We start from the raw sequence: 17,827 nt of genomic DNA, 5'->3' as shown, positions 1-17,827 counted from the left end.
CGAGTTAGCCGTTGTATCTTGGGAGACCGTTGCCAAATAACCGTAAGCACCGTAGCGGGGCAATATTGTCTTAAGGAAAAAGTTTTTCTCGCCTCGACTAATCTTTTCGTATTTTCACTAATTTGTTCGACCATTTTACTAAATTCACTATCCGTTTTATTTATCGGGAACAACAATTTTGTTGTTCTAGCTTTTTAATCTTCTGTATTCACTTTTAGAAACAACTATTTAAGTATTTGTTTTCCGACTAGGTCACTTTTGGGATGTTACGGACATGCCGAGTTAGTCGTTGTATCTTGGGAGACCGTTGCCAAATAACCGTAAGCACCGTAGCGGGGCAATATTGTCTTAAGGAAAGAGTTTTCTCGCCTCGGCTAATATTTTCGTAGTTCGACTAATTTATTTGATCATTTTACTAAATCACTACCCGTTTTATGTATCGGGAACAATAATCTCGAAAAATTTGGACAATTTCTCGATTTATGCGTGTCTTCCTTGCGCAGGGGCCATGCTAATCTTCTCTGTATCGTTCCAATTTTATCGGATGTGAGATTCAGTAAATTGTGTTTTCTGCACACGTTGTAAACGAGATGGAGAAGGAGATAGTCTGCCAAAAATCAAGAAGTTACAAAATCAAATTGGAGGAAAAAGTTCATCTTCAGACAGAACATGAAGTCCACGTTCTTTCGCATTTTCGAAGCTCTTAAAGTCCGAATATGGAAAATTAACATTTCACAGAAGTTGTAGATAATAAAGTTGGATTTCCAGAACATATTAAATCTTCAGAATCGGATATCGTACGGAGGAGTTATAATGAAAACACGAAAGGGTGCCAGAACTACCAATGCACCGTTTCATGTGAAATACAACCGTTCGTAACCAATGCAACTTGTCGCATATTAAAATCCTCACCAATGTCCAATGCATGAAATTTTGGTGAAAGAAGACTGAATCGAAAAATAATGAAGAGGTTTATATTATTTTAGAATTAATGAATATTATTTAATAAATTTTGTGCTTCCATTGTAGGTGCATTTTTACAGCACACCTATTCCGACTTCGAGGCTTACTTTGGTCATGATTCAGTCCAAATCTCAGAATACTTGAAAGATAAAAGTTGTAGAAAATTTTTTTAGCTATTCGCATCATATTGAATCAACAAAATCGAACTTCAGACGGAAGAGATATGATTAAATCATTCAAAACTGCCATAATATTGAAACGATTTGGTGCTACCCACAAAATTTTGAATTGACGAACATATAATTTATCGGGTACGCTTTTTAATTATAATATATTTATTTGTGCAATGCATTGATAATGCTATATGATATAATGGTGGATTATTGCATGATAGTTTAATTTTCATAAGTGGAAGCATGGTAAACCATATACAATATATATGCTTAATGAATATTCATTATGTTTGTGTATGTACATTAATGATAAAAATATTTTTATCCTAAATACAATAAAGTGATAGCGTATGTGCTAATTATTTGAATAAGTTTATCATAAACCGCATGATAAGTGCTATACTACATGATATTTCTCATGAAAATGCAATATTTATTTGCATAAATTGCATATAGTTTTGATACGGGATTAGCTTTCTCCTAATTTTCATTTGTGAACGATTAGCCTTGTCTCGTACATTAAGTATGAGTTACTTAGTAAGAGGAATATTAGTATACATATTATTATTTGCTTAAGCCATACTAATTCATTCGAATTGTGTTATTTCAAGGACAAGCATTGATTACGTGCTATAGAATTTATATCAATTCATTATGTTGGACATGAATTAATTTATGCCATGAAATATAAACTTGATGTTATTATGTATTCGTGTGTATACTATGTATATATTGATAAAATATGTTTGATCTATTGTTTCTTTCTATGATCAACTAGTATTGTTTCTTTCTATGATCAACTAGTATGAAAGTCGTGGTCACATGTCATATAATATGTTTATTATAATATTGATGTACATATGTTTTATATATAAATCATACTACAGTGCAATTAAAAGCATGATTGAAATGAATTTGAAAAAAAGCTCAATTCATGAGAGCACATGAGTAGTTCTTGTCTCAAGGACATAAGAGAAGATCGAATCGTTGGTTCGATTTGATTCTTTGATATCACATTTACAAGGTGATGATCTACAATGTAAATGGATGAGATCGGATTTTGATTTTCAAACATCCTAAATAATTGTAAACAACAATGAATGCTTTGTTGAAATAAAATTCGAGCAGTTTACTTAAGAGCTCGTTTTGTAGAATTAAATCGTTGGATTTGGCTGAATTTTGAACGGCATGTTTAGGACATACAATCATAAATTATGAATGATTAAGATTATAATTTATATATTCTAATTTTAATATTGAATAGTGGATATCAACCACCATTTGAAGAGATTAATATTCTCTTGTTTATTGACAAGATTTAAGTATCTTGACGAGTTTTCTCTTTTTGAGGAAAAAAAAGAAATTTTATTATTTTATTTGTTGACAAGATTTAAGTATCTTGAGAAGATTTCTCTTTTTGTGCTTTCTTGTGAGAAAGAAATACAATTCTTTGTAATTTAATCATATTGGTGATCCAATATATTTCCCTAACTAAGGAAGAAATGTATTTTGTTACATAATGGTATCCTTATTAATAAAATAAAAATAAGGATTTCAAAGCATTTAAATGCTATGTGAATGAAAGTTGGAAAATGCCAACTTTGACAAATGAATTAAAAAATGAGTACTAAAACTCATGGAAAAAGTTTATGGATATCATATTGATAAATTCTAGAATACATACTCTAAAATTTGTGGGGGTCTTTAAGCCCTAACGACATAAATTAAATAGTCCGAGCTAACCACATAAATATTTAGAAATGTGAGGGTCTTTAGGCCCTAACCAATAACCACGTAATATTTAGAAATGTAGGGGTGTTTAGGCCAAGGTAAACAAAATAAAAAATACCTAAGTTAATATAAGGCCTATTATAGTCAAGTAAATAAATATTGAATATATAAATAATGATTGTGCACGAGATGATCACTCTTAATGCAAATTGATTATATTGTGTTTTCTTGTAAAATAAGAAAATAAATAAATTCTAAATAAGAGAACTTATAAATGTGTAAGTGGTAAATCATCAAAGTGATGAACAACCAAGTTAAAATATATGTGTGAGTGGTAAATCATCAAAGTGATGAACAACCAAGTTAAAATATGTGTGAGTGTTAAATCATCAAAGTGATGAACAACCAAGATACAACAAGATGGCAAATAAAATCAATATGTTTGATTTGATTTGATTTTATAACTTATGAGTTATAAAATGAACAAAGGATAATTATTGAAATATTGTCTACATTGGAGGAATGTACGTGGAAGTTAGTTTGTCTTCTTCCAAGTAGTAAACCATTAAGGTTTAAATGGACTATTCAAAACAAAGATTAATGGTGGTCCTATAAAGCTAAATTAGTAGCTATGGAATTTTTTGATTATTTATAACAAGATATTGGAGTCCGTTAAGTCCTTTTAAAGTAATATTTGATAAAATCGTGTTATCAAATAATTCTCTTAATAACGAGTGTGACCAGTGTGTTTATATTAAAAGGACATGGAAGTATATGTCTATAGACGATATTATAATCATGAGATAGTGATCATGATATTATTTTGAACGTTGAGAAAATATTGAAAAAAATAAAAATTAAATGTTTGATGTGAAAGACGAGGGTCTAGACGATGTAATCTTATGTATTAAATTCACTAAGACAAAGATAGTCTTATTGAAAGTTTCATGTTGAGACACTACTAGAAAATAGATCTAGTTGTCTAAAGACCAAGTCTTTACTTTGCCAAAAATAATGATGACTAATGGTTAAATTACAAATATTTTTGGACAATTTGGCAGTATAATGAACTGCATATTTGTAGATATGCAATCACAAGATAAATAATCATTTAATATAAGGGTTCTTAAGTAATATAAGCATCGCATTTAAATGGATTACACTAAAGAAAATATCCAATTGTATTAGGAAAGTGCATTGGATATATGAGTCCACTAAGATTATGTATCTTGAAAATTCTCAAAGAAAAGTGAATATTGATTCATTGTCGAATTCGAATATATAGCTTTGGATAAAGTTATAAAAGAAGTTGAATAAACTTCATAAAATTATTGGAGGATGTTATGTGTTGGACTAAGTCGGTGCCTGCAGTTATGAAAAAATTGCGATAGTCAATCAATTACGATAAGGGCACAAACAACATGTATAATGGCAAGTATCGACACATTCGTCATACACATAAGACCATTAGGCAATTGATCTCAAAATAAATAATTAACTTTGATTATGAAAATCAATGGTTAAATAGCGGATCCGCGACTAAAAGTTAATTACAGAGATCAAACATATTGCTTGTCTAGGGGAGTGAGATTAAAAACCCACAAATTAAGAATTTCTATAGTGGAAACCCATCCATGATGACTGGAGATCCCAAGAACTAGCTCAAAAGGGACAACTAAGTTATGGAAAATTCAGTGATGCACTAAGGAGTATATATTCCTATGGAATTATATATTTCCAACTCATTCCCGTGATACACATTAATGCTGCATGCGGAGAGGGTAAAGGATAAGCGAAATCTTTTAATGATTCCAAAACCTTGACAAAAGGTGAGGTATTGACAGGATATGTTTAATAGGACATCACATATCTAAGTGTAGAAGTGTAGGCCGCTTCAAAAAGACAAACACTTATGAATCCAAGATGTGCTCCAGGGCCAAAATGGACGCAACCATGAGAACTGATGAAATATGGGAAAACTATTGTGTGGGATATCATTGTCTTGGTTTACACAAACGGCTGGCAGTTCAAGAAATCACGTTCACTAACTAGCCCAGTAAATCCGATGGTATACCGCTAAGGAAGGTTCAAAGCCAAAAACTACCTATCCCCATTGCAATAGTTTCCACTTGAACTCTCGATAGAATCCATCGTTTTTCGTTAATTTCATTCATGTGGGGGATTGTTGGGAATTTTATTTAATAAAATAAAATTATTTTTGAATGAAAATTAGAAAAAGGTTTTTAGGCACCTATTTGATCAAATAGGTGTGACAATATGAAGAGATGTGGCCACACCTTTTCATTTGTTTAATTTATTAAGGGTTGTATTCATTAATCACAACCATTGGAAACCTATAAATAAAAAACTCCACATGTTTGATTAATAACAACATAAAAATCAATTCAATTCTATAATTTTGTTCTATGAAATTCTTCTTTGTTCTTTAGCCCGGAAATATTCTTCGTATAATATTTTCTTCCGTATTCGATTCGAGAGTTTGAGATACAAAGTAACGTTCGTTGTACTCGGGATTTTAAGTGCTCATCTGCCGAGTTAGCCGTTGTATCTTCGGAGACCGTTGACAAATAACCGTAAGCACCGTAGTGGGGCAATATTGTCTTAAGGAAAAAGTTTTTCTCGCCTCGACTAATCTTTTCGTATTTTCACTAATTTGTTCGACCATTTTACTAAATTCACTACCTGTTTTATTTATCGGGAACAACAATTTTGTTGTTCTAGCTTTTTAGTCTTCTGTATTCACTTTTAGACACAACCATTTAAGTATTTGTTTTCCGACTAGGTCACTTTTGGGATGTTACGGACATGCCGGGGGTCTTTACCTAACCCGAGTGTGATCATTTAGCTAGAGGGGGAAACAAATCGATGTAATTTTGTAAACTACCCAACCAAATTTAGATAAATGGCAACTTACGGCCACCCTTGAGTTATGACCAAATTTACAAAACTCCCCCTCCCGTTTGGGTAATTACAGTCACCCCCTCAACTTTTTATTGTCTTACAAAACAGCCTCTCGAGAAGTAAATTTAGGGATGTTAATTTGGTAAAACCGAACCGAAATTTCGGTACACCAACATTTCATACCGTTTACCAAACTAAATACACAATTTGGTTCGATAAATAACCAAATTACATAAGTTGTATGTAAAAATATTTAAAAAGAGGGGTGACTGGAACTAGACCTGACCACCGGTTCGGTTAGAACCGGAACCGGAACCGGAACCGAACCGGGGTCAACGGTTTTAGAACCGAACCGGAACCGATTTGACCGGAACCGGAACCGAAAAAACCGGTTCAGTTCCGGTTCCTCATTTTTGGAACCGGGAACCGACGGTTAGAACCGCCGTTCTAACCGTTTGAACCATTTTAAAAAAAAAAAAAAAAGAAATATTAATTTTCTCTCTCTCTCTCTCTCTCTCTCTCTGTATATATATATATATATATATATATATATATATATATATATTATATATATATATATATATATATATATATATATATATATATATATATATTTAAGTATTAAGAAAAAAATTTACGTATTTACAAAAAATTAATTTTTTTAAATATAAACACTTTAAAAAATATATATTTTTAATAGTTTTTTTTTAAGTTTTTTAAAGTATTTTTTAAGTTATATATATATATATATATATATATATATATATATATATATATATATATATATATATATATATATATATATATATATATATATATAAAATTATTATTAAGAACCGAACGGTTCTACGGTTCTAACCGGGAATCGAACGGGAACCGGTTAGGAACCGAACCGCAAGGAACCAGATTTTTTCGCTCCGGTTCCTGTTCCTCCAAAAAAGGAACCGGAACAGGCGGTTCGGAACCGGAACCAGAACGGAACCGAACCGTGATCAGGTCTAACTGTAACTACCCAAACAAGAAGGGTTTTTTGCAATTTGGGCATACCTCAAGATTGGCCGTAATTTGCACTTAGATAAATGACAATTTTGGTATGTGACCAATAGACGTTTTGGCAAGATAATATTAGCATGTGTAAAAGGTAAAAATCCTATGAAAATCAAAGACAAATAAACACTTTTAACTAACGCACTCAAAAGTATTTCGATTAAAATAAATAAATAAATAAATAGCACGTTATAGAAACGGAAAATGCGCGAGGTCAGCCCTCCATAGATCTCTTATTAACTAATACTCCATAATTCTGCATTGAATTCACTCTATTGTATTTGGGCAATCCATATATAGAGTATAGAGTAGTAGGGAGACATTCGCACACGCTCTCTTTGTGGGGATTCGTGGGTGGGAGAAACAACACTCTCCATTTCACAGATCGATCGATCCTAGAGAGAGAGAGGAGAGAGAGAGAGAGAGATGGGTTGCTCGTTCTCCGGATTGAATGCCCTGTACGACGCCGTCAATGGTGGAGGCGATGTTTGGATCAACGAGAACCGTTTCAGGATCGTCAGGCAGCTGGGCGAGGGTGGCTTCGCCTACGTTTACCTCGTCAAGGAGCTTCTCGCTGATCCTTCAAACCCTTCCAATGGCATTTCCTCCAAAATCAAGGACTCTTCTCACGTCTCAGGTACCCTTTTTTTTTTTTTTTTTTTTTTTTTTAAATCCGATCCGGCGATCTTAGGGTTTTTTAGTATTTCTGTGATGGGCGTGTGCTTTGATCTGATTTGATTTCAATTGCATTTCGATTTCTCAAGTTATGCCTGTTAGGATCTGAAGGATAGATAGTCATATCTAATTCAATTGATTGAGATGATATTAAGATGGATCTTAGTAGAACAAGAAGTGATGGATGAAGATTAGATGATTTTATTTAAGTTGGTTTGTATTGCTTCGTGCAAAAAAAGAAAAAAAAACTGATTGAAATGCTTTGTTTATGTTTAACGGGATCAGCTCGTTTCTAGGGGAAATAAAAACCCTTTGTTGAAAGAGTACTGGATAATGTTTAACAGCGGAGATGATAGAGCAGAGAAATTAAACAATAACCTAGAGTGTCACTTGTTTAATATACTAGTTAAATGCCAGAGCAGTATAACCATTTTAAGGATTTCGGTAAGTATAGTTGGAAAAACTAGATGCAAGTCAATATAGTTTTGGCATTTTGACCCTGACACAACTTTTGGCATTTTGAAGTTAAAACTAACGGAAGTATCACTTGGTATTCCGAAGTGCTTTCATGAGCTGGTGTCGAGATAAAGAATATGATTCAAATGAAAGAACGTGTGAACGTATATATTGATTTGTTCTAGGGAATGAACGTTCGAGTTAGACCAGATAGATGGAGTATTAACCGTATAAATTTATCCCCCCCCCCCCCCCCCCCCCCCCCCCCCCCCAAAAAAAAAAAAAAAGAAAACAATTGATTTGTACTGTCTATTTGGTTTATTTGTTGTACAGTGGATGGAACATACGCAATGAAGAAAGTTCTCATTCAAAACAGCGAGCAACTGGAATTAGTGAGGGAGGAAATTCACGTTTCATCTCAGTTTAGCCATCCCAATCTGCTTCCTCTTCTTGACCATGCCATCATTGCAGTCAAGGTAATTTCTTTTTTTCTTTTAGTGATTTTGTCATACACTATCTCATTTTCTTACCAGCACAAACGTACTTAGTTTTGTGAAGAAAAGCTTACTGCATGAACCTTAAGTGACTATATTCGACGTAAGAGGCCTACACAAACTGTACGGAAAAAAAAAAATGTTGAAAAATTAAGTTGGAATCCGCTAGATGGTGAACCCTCTGTTACTCCGAGTTGCAAATAATTTATTGAGAAAAATCTTGCCCTAACATTATTAACAAGCTAGGAGTCACTTTGGCTACACAAATAAGACAGAAGTCGGTTGGTTAATAATGGAGGTCAGAAATCCATTCTCCTGGTGTGATTCTATAAATATGTGCATCACGAGCAAAGAGAAAATAACCCGTAGAAGATCTAATCCATGATAAAAGAGCGATGAAGAAAAAAGAACTTCAATAAGATGAACTGTTTACCATTTTTACAGACTGGCAACTAAAATCCATATCCTTGGAAGGTCATGTGCAATTTGAAAGGGACATTGAGGTGTTACAAAATTACATTAGTACTTATCAGTGTATTAGATTTTTAAGTGCTACTGTTTTCAATGATTTTGTCAATTGACACCTTTTTCTGCATTACTTGTGCTTGAAATGCTACTTTGTGGTTGGTGATGGATATTGACTATTGAGTGATGGAATTGCACATAACAATATTTCCATTTCATGTTAGCTGTAATCTGCTAAAAAGATAAGAAAAAACCATCATTGACATTCTCCAATAGCCGGTTGTTTACTGATCAAAGTCACTGGTGTATATTCCTCAAAACATATTGCTTCTGGTATATGGATTGTCCGTGACTGAATGAATCAGTTCTGTAAGAAGATTTCTTTATGCAGTATTCATAAATAAACAATAATCTGCTTTACAAACCATTAAAGGGCACTCCTATCCCAACTAATGGAGTTTTCTTTCTAAAACTGAAAGTCAATTCAGTAATTGACTTTTAATACTTCCTTTTGATAAAAGCTCGATGGATCAGTAGGGATAGCTGATATCAATACTTCAGATTTCCACCTGAGTTCGTTCAAAACATATAACTTAATTTGATGGATACAGATATTGATCTATTAAGAGCTAGAAACTAAAAATTACAAAGATGGAATATTGATCCTCTAGTTATAACGAACGAAAAATTAATACTTTGAAAGTCCGGAAATCACAAGTTCACACTTAAAATGAGTTTTTGACTAGGCAGGACCAAGTTTCGATTTGATTTCGATCAGGACTGAATCAATGTATTTAGTTTTTTGATTGGCCACGATTACGTGCCCGTAGTAGATCAAAGGCTACAATTAAGTGACCGTTGTGAACCACTGGTTTGAACTGTTTATTTTTCGTTTTAATTCAAAAGAAAAAAGGTCAACCGACAGTTAACTGGAATTGGCTATTTTCTACATTGGAACCGCATGTTATTGAACTCTAGTTACGTCAAATTGGTTGTCTGCCTTTCTTTACATAATTCCAGACAAACTATTCCCACTATATGTTGTGCATTCTCTCTGCAATTTTATATTTCATATGATCAATACGAAGAGCTTCATCACCTTGATGTAAAAGCATTACTTTGGAATTTGGATAAAGGTGATGATGGCTTCTCGCTCCCACGTATATACAGATTTGTATTATGAGAAGAAAAAAGTGTTAGACCTGCAACTTTATTATTTTATATATATTTTTTGTAATTGTAAATATTTTTGCTATTTATCTATGAATAACTAGTGCACCAATTAACTAAATGTGCATGTAGGGAGATAGTAAAAGATGAAATGTACAGCGAATTTCTTCACTAGTTTTATTTCAAGTGTCGTGCTTTGATTTGTTTCTGATATGAATGTTCATAAACACGTAATGTTTTCCTACATGCACCAATTTTGGGAAAATAATTTCCTAATACAAGATTTGTTTCCCTAGCAACATCATCTCATTTTTGTAAATACTTTTGAGAGAGGCCAAATTATACATGAAGCTCTATGTCGTAAGTTGTTTTACTATGATGGGAACATTATAGAACAGTGGACAAATAACATTGTCGAATCTACTTGCACTTCTCTATTTAAACCTTCAATCACTTCCTTAGTTCCTTTCAATGTACCGCATTCCTTAGTTCTCATTTGATTGCTTGTTTATATATATTTTTTTTCTTTCTTTTGACCAGGCTTCACAAGAACAAACCTGGAAGCATGAAGCATACTTGCTGTTTCCTGTTCATTTGGACGGAACATTATTAGACAACACCAAAGCTATGAAAGATAAGAAGGAGTTCTTTTCTACATCACATGTGCTTCAAATATTTCGTCAGGTAGGTCTGAACTTATATTCTGCGTCTCTATGTATGGACCATTTAGGTAAGTACAAGTTATTTTCCAACTTTCCGTTAGTCTTCATAATCATTTGATTTCTCGGATTTCAAGAAGCATTTTCAGTGGATGATTCTCAGTATTCTATCTCGCAATGTACTCATAGCCCTTTTCTTTGTGAAAGCCTGCATTTGTACTACTATATCCTAGTTATTTTTGCTGGACATGCTATGTGAGCATTCCAATCACGACTGCTCGTGTAAGTTAGATAGTACATTATTGAAATATTTGGAAGTTGAAATGTTGAATGCTTTTAGTTTAATATTCGGTGATGTATCTATTTATGGCTAATTATGCGTAACTCATGAGGAAACAATGTATCAACAAACTTTTCATTTGCAGCTCTGTGCAGGACTTAAGCATATGCACAATTCTGATCCTCCATATGCACATAATGATGTCAAACCTGGCAATGTCCTTTTGACACACAGGAAAGGACAGTCACCTTTAGCTACATTAATGGACTTTGGGAGTGCTCGTCCTGCAAGAAAGCAAATTCGAACTCGTTCAGAAGCATTACAGCTGCAGGTTCTTTTTATCTGCAGTTATCGTGGCCTTACAAATTTATTTTAATTCCAATATATAAATATGCTCAATTGTTTTCTGAACATGGTAGTCATATGATCATGGAGTATTTTTTCAACGGCTCCATATGATGTATTTGTTATACATATTCACATAAAATTTCATGTAAATAGATACATAACTATGTCTATTATTCAAACATAGAAATGTGTATAATGTAAAACATGATTGATAAACTTTTACTAGATGGAAATATAAAAAAGGATGCTATTATGACCTCTTAACAATCTAAGATTGGAAATGGAATATTCAAATTTAAAATGAACTGAGATTGGCAGAATTTCAAACAGGAAGTCATAGATAGATTTATTTCTACAGAGACATAGAGAGGGAGAAGGAGAGAGAGAAATGTGGTAGGGAGAAAGAAGAGAGAAATAAATTCTTACATTGCAAAGAGAGATGAGAGCAACACCGACATGGCTCTTCAAGTCAAGCAATGTGTTATAAGGCCACAACACAGATAACCTGGTTATATAGGCAGTTCGTTTAGTTTCAGAAAAGAAAAAAATAAATAAAGAGGTTCTCCTGCAAAATCGAGCATTTGGATTTTGCCCACCAAACTGGAATCTGGTTTCACTTGGTGAACTGCCCAATCCGGTCTATGTAGTCAAATACGGATTAACTCTGCTGCATCGCTTTTTCTGCTCCTTTATGGAAACTGCAACAGGCTTTTAAGCTGTAATTTGAGCTATCTTATCATGCTTTGCATCATTGACCAGATTTTTTGCATATTCTGAAATATCTTTCACTTGATTTCTTGATGTTGGTTTATGTAGGAATGGGCTTCTGAACACTGTTCTGCCCCTTTCCGTGCACCTGAATTATGGGATTGCCCAAGCCATGCAGATATTGATGAGAGAACTGATATCTGGTCGTTAGGCTGCACTTTATTTGCAATCATGTAAGACTTCGTTCCTCAGTAAAATGATTGTGATTATGTGTTAGTATAGGGTCATTACCTGGTATAAAATTATTTATTATGAACTGGATAAACATCAACCACCACTCGAGTTTACTTGTTATAGTTATGTTCAGAGGACATAGTTGAGTTCCTATGTGTGTTGTCATTACAATTAAAGCACCTGGAACATGGAACTTATTGTTAAGCATTACACGTAGACGTGTTCCCTTACCAAAGTAAGGTCAATTGCATTCCATTACTGACCTGATAAATGTGCTAGATCTTTGGATTAGGAGAAAAAAATGTAGGAAAATACTGTTTCATTTTTCCATGGGTTATTCTCCTAGTCTTCAACACAAGAAAGGGGTTTAGAAAGTTCCTTTTCTTGTGCAGCAAGATTAATGAAGTTCTGATCCTGTTCGTCGGCGTATTTTCCTTGCAATATGTGGCAGGCACATAAGCCTTTACCAACTTAATTCGATACATAGTCAACCGTAGCATCAATCTAGAAAAACCTTTTCTCTTTTGTTGCCGCGTAAGCCAGATGTCATCGTAGTTTAAAACAACTATATTTTGTGGCAAGTACAATACTGACTTTGGAACTAGGAATGTAACCATAAACAATTATACTCCATAAGTACAAATTCTAGAAACGAAAAATTAACCTTATATTGCTGTTTGTGACATGAAGAACTTAATGTCACATAACAGTCATAACTGGAGTACTGTTTGTTGGATTGTGGAAGGAGTTCTTTCTTCTATCTTTAAAACAATTTCAATGGTTTATGAATTTCGAAAAAGGATTGAACTTCATTCTAAAATAGTCATAACTGGATTACCTTTTAGTGATGAAAACAAATCTAAAAAGAAAGGCAAGACAACCTTGTTCATGTCGTCAAAGGCTCCTCCCAATTTGACAATTATATTCTATTGCGGGTGCTCTATGGTGAACTGTATTTTGGCTGTTAACACTACTTTTGACTGAAACAACATGTGATACTATTTGTAATGGAAGTATGTTTAGAAATATAGTAAGAGTAATTTTATATTCCGCTACTTTTCATTTTCAATAAAAAGGCTGGTTTTGGAAGAAAGTGACTCAAATTTATCAAAATAGCAGGGACTAGAGATCCCAGACCTTCATGATACATCGTTTTCGGGTCTTAACTCTAAAATCAAAGAAAGTGAGTTATGATGGTAATATTATATATAGGTATAAGGTTGGACGGACTTCTTTGAGCTAAGAAATTCATTACGTTAAAAAGCGAATAATCGTTTCACATTCGACTTTTTAGCGTAGGAACGTATTTGTTAGTGAGACTTTCATCGTAAGGTCTTAGTATCCAATGGTCTCCAATATAAGTAGTCAGACAATGATACTAGGAAACTCTTTTTCTCTCTCCCGATACATCACTATTAGAATCACCACTAGCTTTTCTTTCGGCCATCTTTTCTATTTTGGTTTTTTCATTTACAACAGTAAAGACAAGCTTCTCTCTCTCTACATGTCTGTTTTCTTCGTGTATTGCTCTCATTTACGTATTGACGGTTTTCATAGGTATGGGGAGTCCCCATTCGAATACGCACTTGGGGAATCTGGTGGGAGCTTACAGCTGGCAATCGTAAACGCCCAAATAAAGTGGCCAGCTGGACCCAACCCTCCTTATCCGGAGCCACTTCATCAGTTTGTAACATGGATGCTTCAGCCTCAAGCTACGGTACGGCCTTGTATTGACGATATCGTAATTCACGTTGATAAGTTGATCACCAAGTTTTCTACTTGAATGAATATTCATAAGGTATATGAACAAGTCGTTTCAATCGTTATAACTTATTATGTGCTGGGAAAAGTTTTGGCTCTCACCCTTCTCTTTTACGGTACAGCAATGTATTTAGTTTGTTTAAATTATCTTTTGGCAACTTACATGTTTATTAAATCTTTAAATGAATTATACTTGGTTATGTATACAAAACGTAGACCCAACCTTATTGTTTCTCGTGTTTGCGCGAATGCATTCTCTATTCTATGTATGCGATAATGTATACACGCACCGTTCCAATCAATATGTCTACATTGTTTGTGCTTGTTATACAAGAAGTCTTATGACAAATTGTAAAAGCCGCTATAAGAATGTTCTGTTTTTGGTTCACTCAAAGTTATTCTCCTCTCTTTTAGAAAACTGTCTGTGTATTCTTATTAGCCAAAACTCGATAACAATAATGCAATTAAGGACGGATGTGCGTAGTTGATTTTAAATTGCAATTTTAGCTAAGATCTAATTTGAAGTTTGGAAAATGCATAATATAAAATATGTAGATATATTTGTTGGCTTTAAAATGCAACTTGAATCAATGCGACCGGGGTTCATAGAACTTATGGTCTAAATATAAGGTCAAACGAAATAGTTCAAATCATGGTTATGTTTTCTATCGTACTCTTCTAGCGTGTGTTATAGTAATTAGTAGTGTGTGTAATAGTAATTAGGACTATGTTTATGTCGCTTTGAACTTCTAGTATGAACTATAGATGCCTAGGCCCTAGCCCTAACGATTCTTCTCCTAACAATTTCCATCTGAGTCATTCTCCTAACTTGAATCATTGTCTCTTCCTCAACAAAAAATATTATCTTCAAAACGTCATCCGTCAAAGATTTTCCGCGAAAAATCTTCCGCCATTCGACTCATTCTTGCAATCGGAGTACTTCTAATTATACCGTCTTGTGTTGTTCCGTGGTATAAATTAGGCTTCGAAGAAGATGACCTCGGGTAGCTATTATAGCTCCTTCTTGGAGGAACGTGGTCCACTTGAAAAAACATTTTCAGTTCATAATTCTATTTAAACTGTTACATGTTCATATAAAATCTTGGGCATGACTACCGAAAAGCTTTATGTAGTTAAATTAGCTTTCTTTTCAAAAGATTTGATCCGATTCACATGCTTCTTCACCGAATGGAAAATTTACTAATTCCAACCGGTTCAGAGAGCACTTGTGTATGTAATGCAAGTGAACGTGTACGAAAAAGTTGTCGTAAAGTTTCGCTGTTCGTTCCGTCGTTGACCCTATCTATGTTTCTATGATGGCCCAAGAACACGCTCATTCTTCAGCGTAGAGAGACTTCTGAATTGCGAGATACCATTACGAGCTCAATATATACGAGTATTATTCCGTGAAATAACTCGAATTTCAAATCATTCACTTGCGTTAAGAACATGCTTGTGGGAGATAGCAGCAGAGTAGGATAGTCTCTTTAAAGAAATGAAGCAGCCAGCAACGCCACGCCGCTTTAGAATTAGATTCTAAGGCCTAAGGCGTCCGCGATGCTCCTCTTTTCTACTACGGTAAACTTCACTCTAAGCCAATCCAGTTCTCTGCCTAAAGGTTCACTGGAACCTACAAAGCACTTGCCCGCAGCTCCTGTGGCTTTTGACTTATTAGTGATTTTGTCCTGCTTCGATAACTCCTTTCTTCCGCACCTGAGAATCTTCTGTACCTGTCTCTGAGAATAGCACCGGACTGAGGACGATAGCAAAAGGATTATAGGTTTGAGCGTGGGCTTTAAATATCCCTTCCTCTAGCTTTGGTCGAGTTGCTGTTGATTGATTGAATCTCAATACAATAAAAGGTAGAGTAGAAATATCAATAATAAGAGAAGAAATATCAATAATAAGAGAAGAAAGCTCTTAGCCTATGGCAGATTCAAGGCATGCGACTATCCGACATCGAATCATCTAGTTGCTTTTACTTTTTACTTGTCTTGCTTTGTCGGGATTCCCTTAGTGTTTTGTGTACTAAGATTAAGGTATAAGATCTCCAATTTTCTTTTTGCATCCCATTTTACCTAGCTTGGCTCGCATTCGACTGGACTTATTTCGTTCAACTTGTGCCGATTGAGATTACAGAATTCCAATCTGCTTTTCCATATAGAACATTCATCAGTATTTGCACGGTAAACTTTTGTCTTTACTTTTCCCTTCCGTAACTGACATTGATCGGAGAAAAGTTGATGAAACCGCGTCTTTTTTGATAGAAGAAGAATTGTCCTACTACACGGACATGGAAAGATTCAAAGTCTTGAAAGCCCTGTCTAATCGCATAATAGTGGCAAATTCAGTTTCACCTTTTAATTCCGCTTTTATATGAAATTCAGAATATGCGATCCGCTTTGAGTTTATTTACTAGTTATTATCACGTTTGATAATATGCAGCTGGCCAGCATGTCTACAACTACATGGAGAGGTGGCTCTTCAAGCTTGCTCGAGTCCTCATCAACAACTAATGCAAAGAGCATTCATTACTCTGTTACCAAATGTTTCGAAAAATAGATCAATATAGATTTCCTACTTAAATTCCTAGACTAAAGGGTATAAATTATCAACTAAATTAATACTACACCGAGTGAGACATATACGACTTATAGTCATTATTCGATCTCGTGTTAAATTATTCATTTTCAAATCGTTAAGGTTGACATTCCTTCCCATGTCCTCTCTAACTCTAAATCTTTCCATTCAAAAGTATTATGTAGTTAGAAATATATATATATATATATATATATATATATATATATATATATATATATATATATATATATATATAGAGAGAGTGTTTTGTAGAAACTAGAACATTATTGAAAAAAAAAAGAGCAGAGATAACATTATTGTCAGGAGAAGAAGCTGGATACAAAAGGATACAACAAATATAGAGATAGGAGAACCACTGCAACAATTAAATAAAAGAAACATAAACTCATAAAAACAGAGCTACAACCATCTAAAATCTAAATCATCTTCTGAAAAAGCATACTCTGTAAATAGATGACAGAACGAATGATATCGTATAATGAACCATCAAAATTTGATCAAAACAAAGTGCGCTTCAACCACCTATCTTATCCTAAGGCATAGTCGATGGTAGTAATAATAATAATAATAATAATAATAATAATAATAATAATAATAATAATAATAATAATAATAATAATAATAATAATAATAATAATAATAATAATAATAATAATAATAATAATAATAATAATAATAATAATAATAATAATAATAATAATAATAATAATAATAATAATAATAATAATAATAATAATAATAATAACAAGAATAATAACAAGAATAATAATAATAATAATAATAATAATAATAATAATAATAATAATAATAATAATAATAATAATAATAATAATAATAATAATAATAATAATAATAATAATAATAATAATAATAATAATAATAATAATAATAATAATAATAATAATAATAATAATAATAATAATAATAATAATAATAATAATAATAATAATAATAATAATAATAATAATAATAATAATAATAATAATAATAATAATAATAATAATAATAATAATAACAAGAATAATAACAAGAATAATAATAATAATAATAATAATAATAATAATAATAATAATAATAATAATAATAATAATAATAATAATAATAATAATAATAATAATAATAATAATAATAATAATAATA

General features: G+C 32.8%; 1 protein-coding gene and 1 non-coding gene across 2 annotated transcripts; one reads left to right on the top strand and one right to left on the bottom strand.

The window, feature by feature from the left end:
* Window positions 1–457: 457 nt before the first annotated feature.
* LOC148768063 (U6 spliceosomal RNA) lies at window positions 458–557 on the bottom strand. Its single transcript, XR_016033696.1, has one exon. It is a non-coding gene; the product is annotated as a U6 spliceosomal RNA (small nuclear RNA).
* Window positions 558–6,941: 6,384 nt separating this feature from the next.
* Window positions 6,942–14,319, top strand: PK3 (serine/threonine protein kinase 3). Its single transcript, XM_012972240.2, has 6 exons — window positions 6,942–7,473; window positions 8,301–8,443; window positions 10,637–10,780; window positions 11,181–11,366; window positions 12,200–12,324; window positions 13,883–14,319. Exons 1-6 carry the CDS (start codon window positions 7,263–7,265, stop codon window positions 14,106–14,108), a joined length of 1,035 nt encoding a protein of 344 aa, XP_012827694.1. The 5' UTR covers window positions 6,942–7,262; the 3' UTR covers window positions 14,109–14,319.
* The last annotated feature ends 3,508 nt before the right edge of the window (window positions 14,320–17,827 follow it).

The sequence above is a fragment of the Erythranthe guttata genome, chromosome 9 (assembly GCF_056151865.1).
Source record: "Erythranthe guttata isolate IM_541 chromosome 9, IM_541, whole genome shotgun sequence".
NCBI classification, from domain to species: Eukaryota; Viridiplantae; Streptophyta; class Magnoliopsida; order Lamiales; family Phrymaceae; genus Erythranthe; species Erythranthe guttata.
The sequence above is the reverse complement of the archived record's forward strand: the minus strand, read 5'-3'. Positions and strand labels throughout refer to the sequence as shown.

Excerpts from the sequence above, each read along its gene's own strand:
- PK3 (XM_012972240.2), top strand. The coding sequence starts at position 7,263 with ATGGGTTGCTCGTTCTCCGGATTGAATGCCCTGTACGACGCCGTCAAT. Across the intron at positions 7,474-8,300 it reads GGACTCTTCTCACGTCTCAG|TGGATGGAACATACGCAATG; the intron begins GTACCCTTTTTT and ends TTTGTTGTACAG. Across the intron at positions 10,781-11,180 it reads TGCTTCAAATATTTCGTCAG|CTCTGTGCAGGACTTAAGCA; the intron begins GTAGGTCTGAAC and ends TTTCATTTGCAG.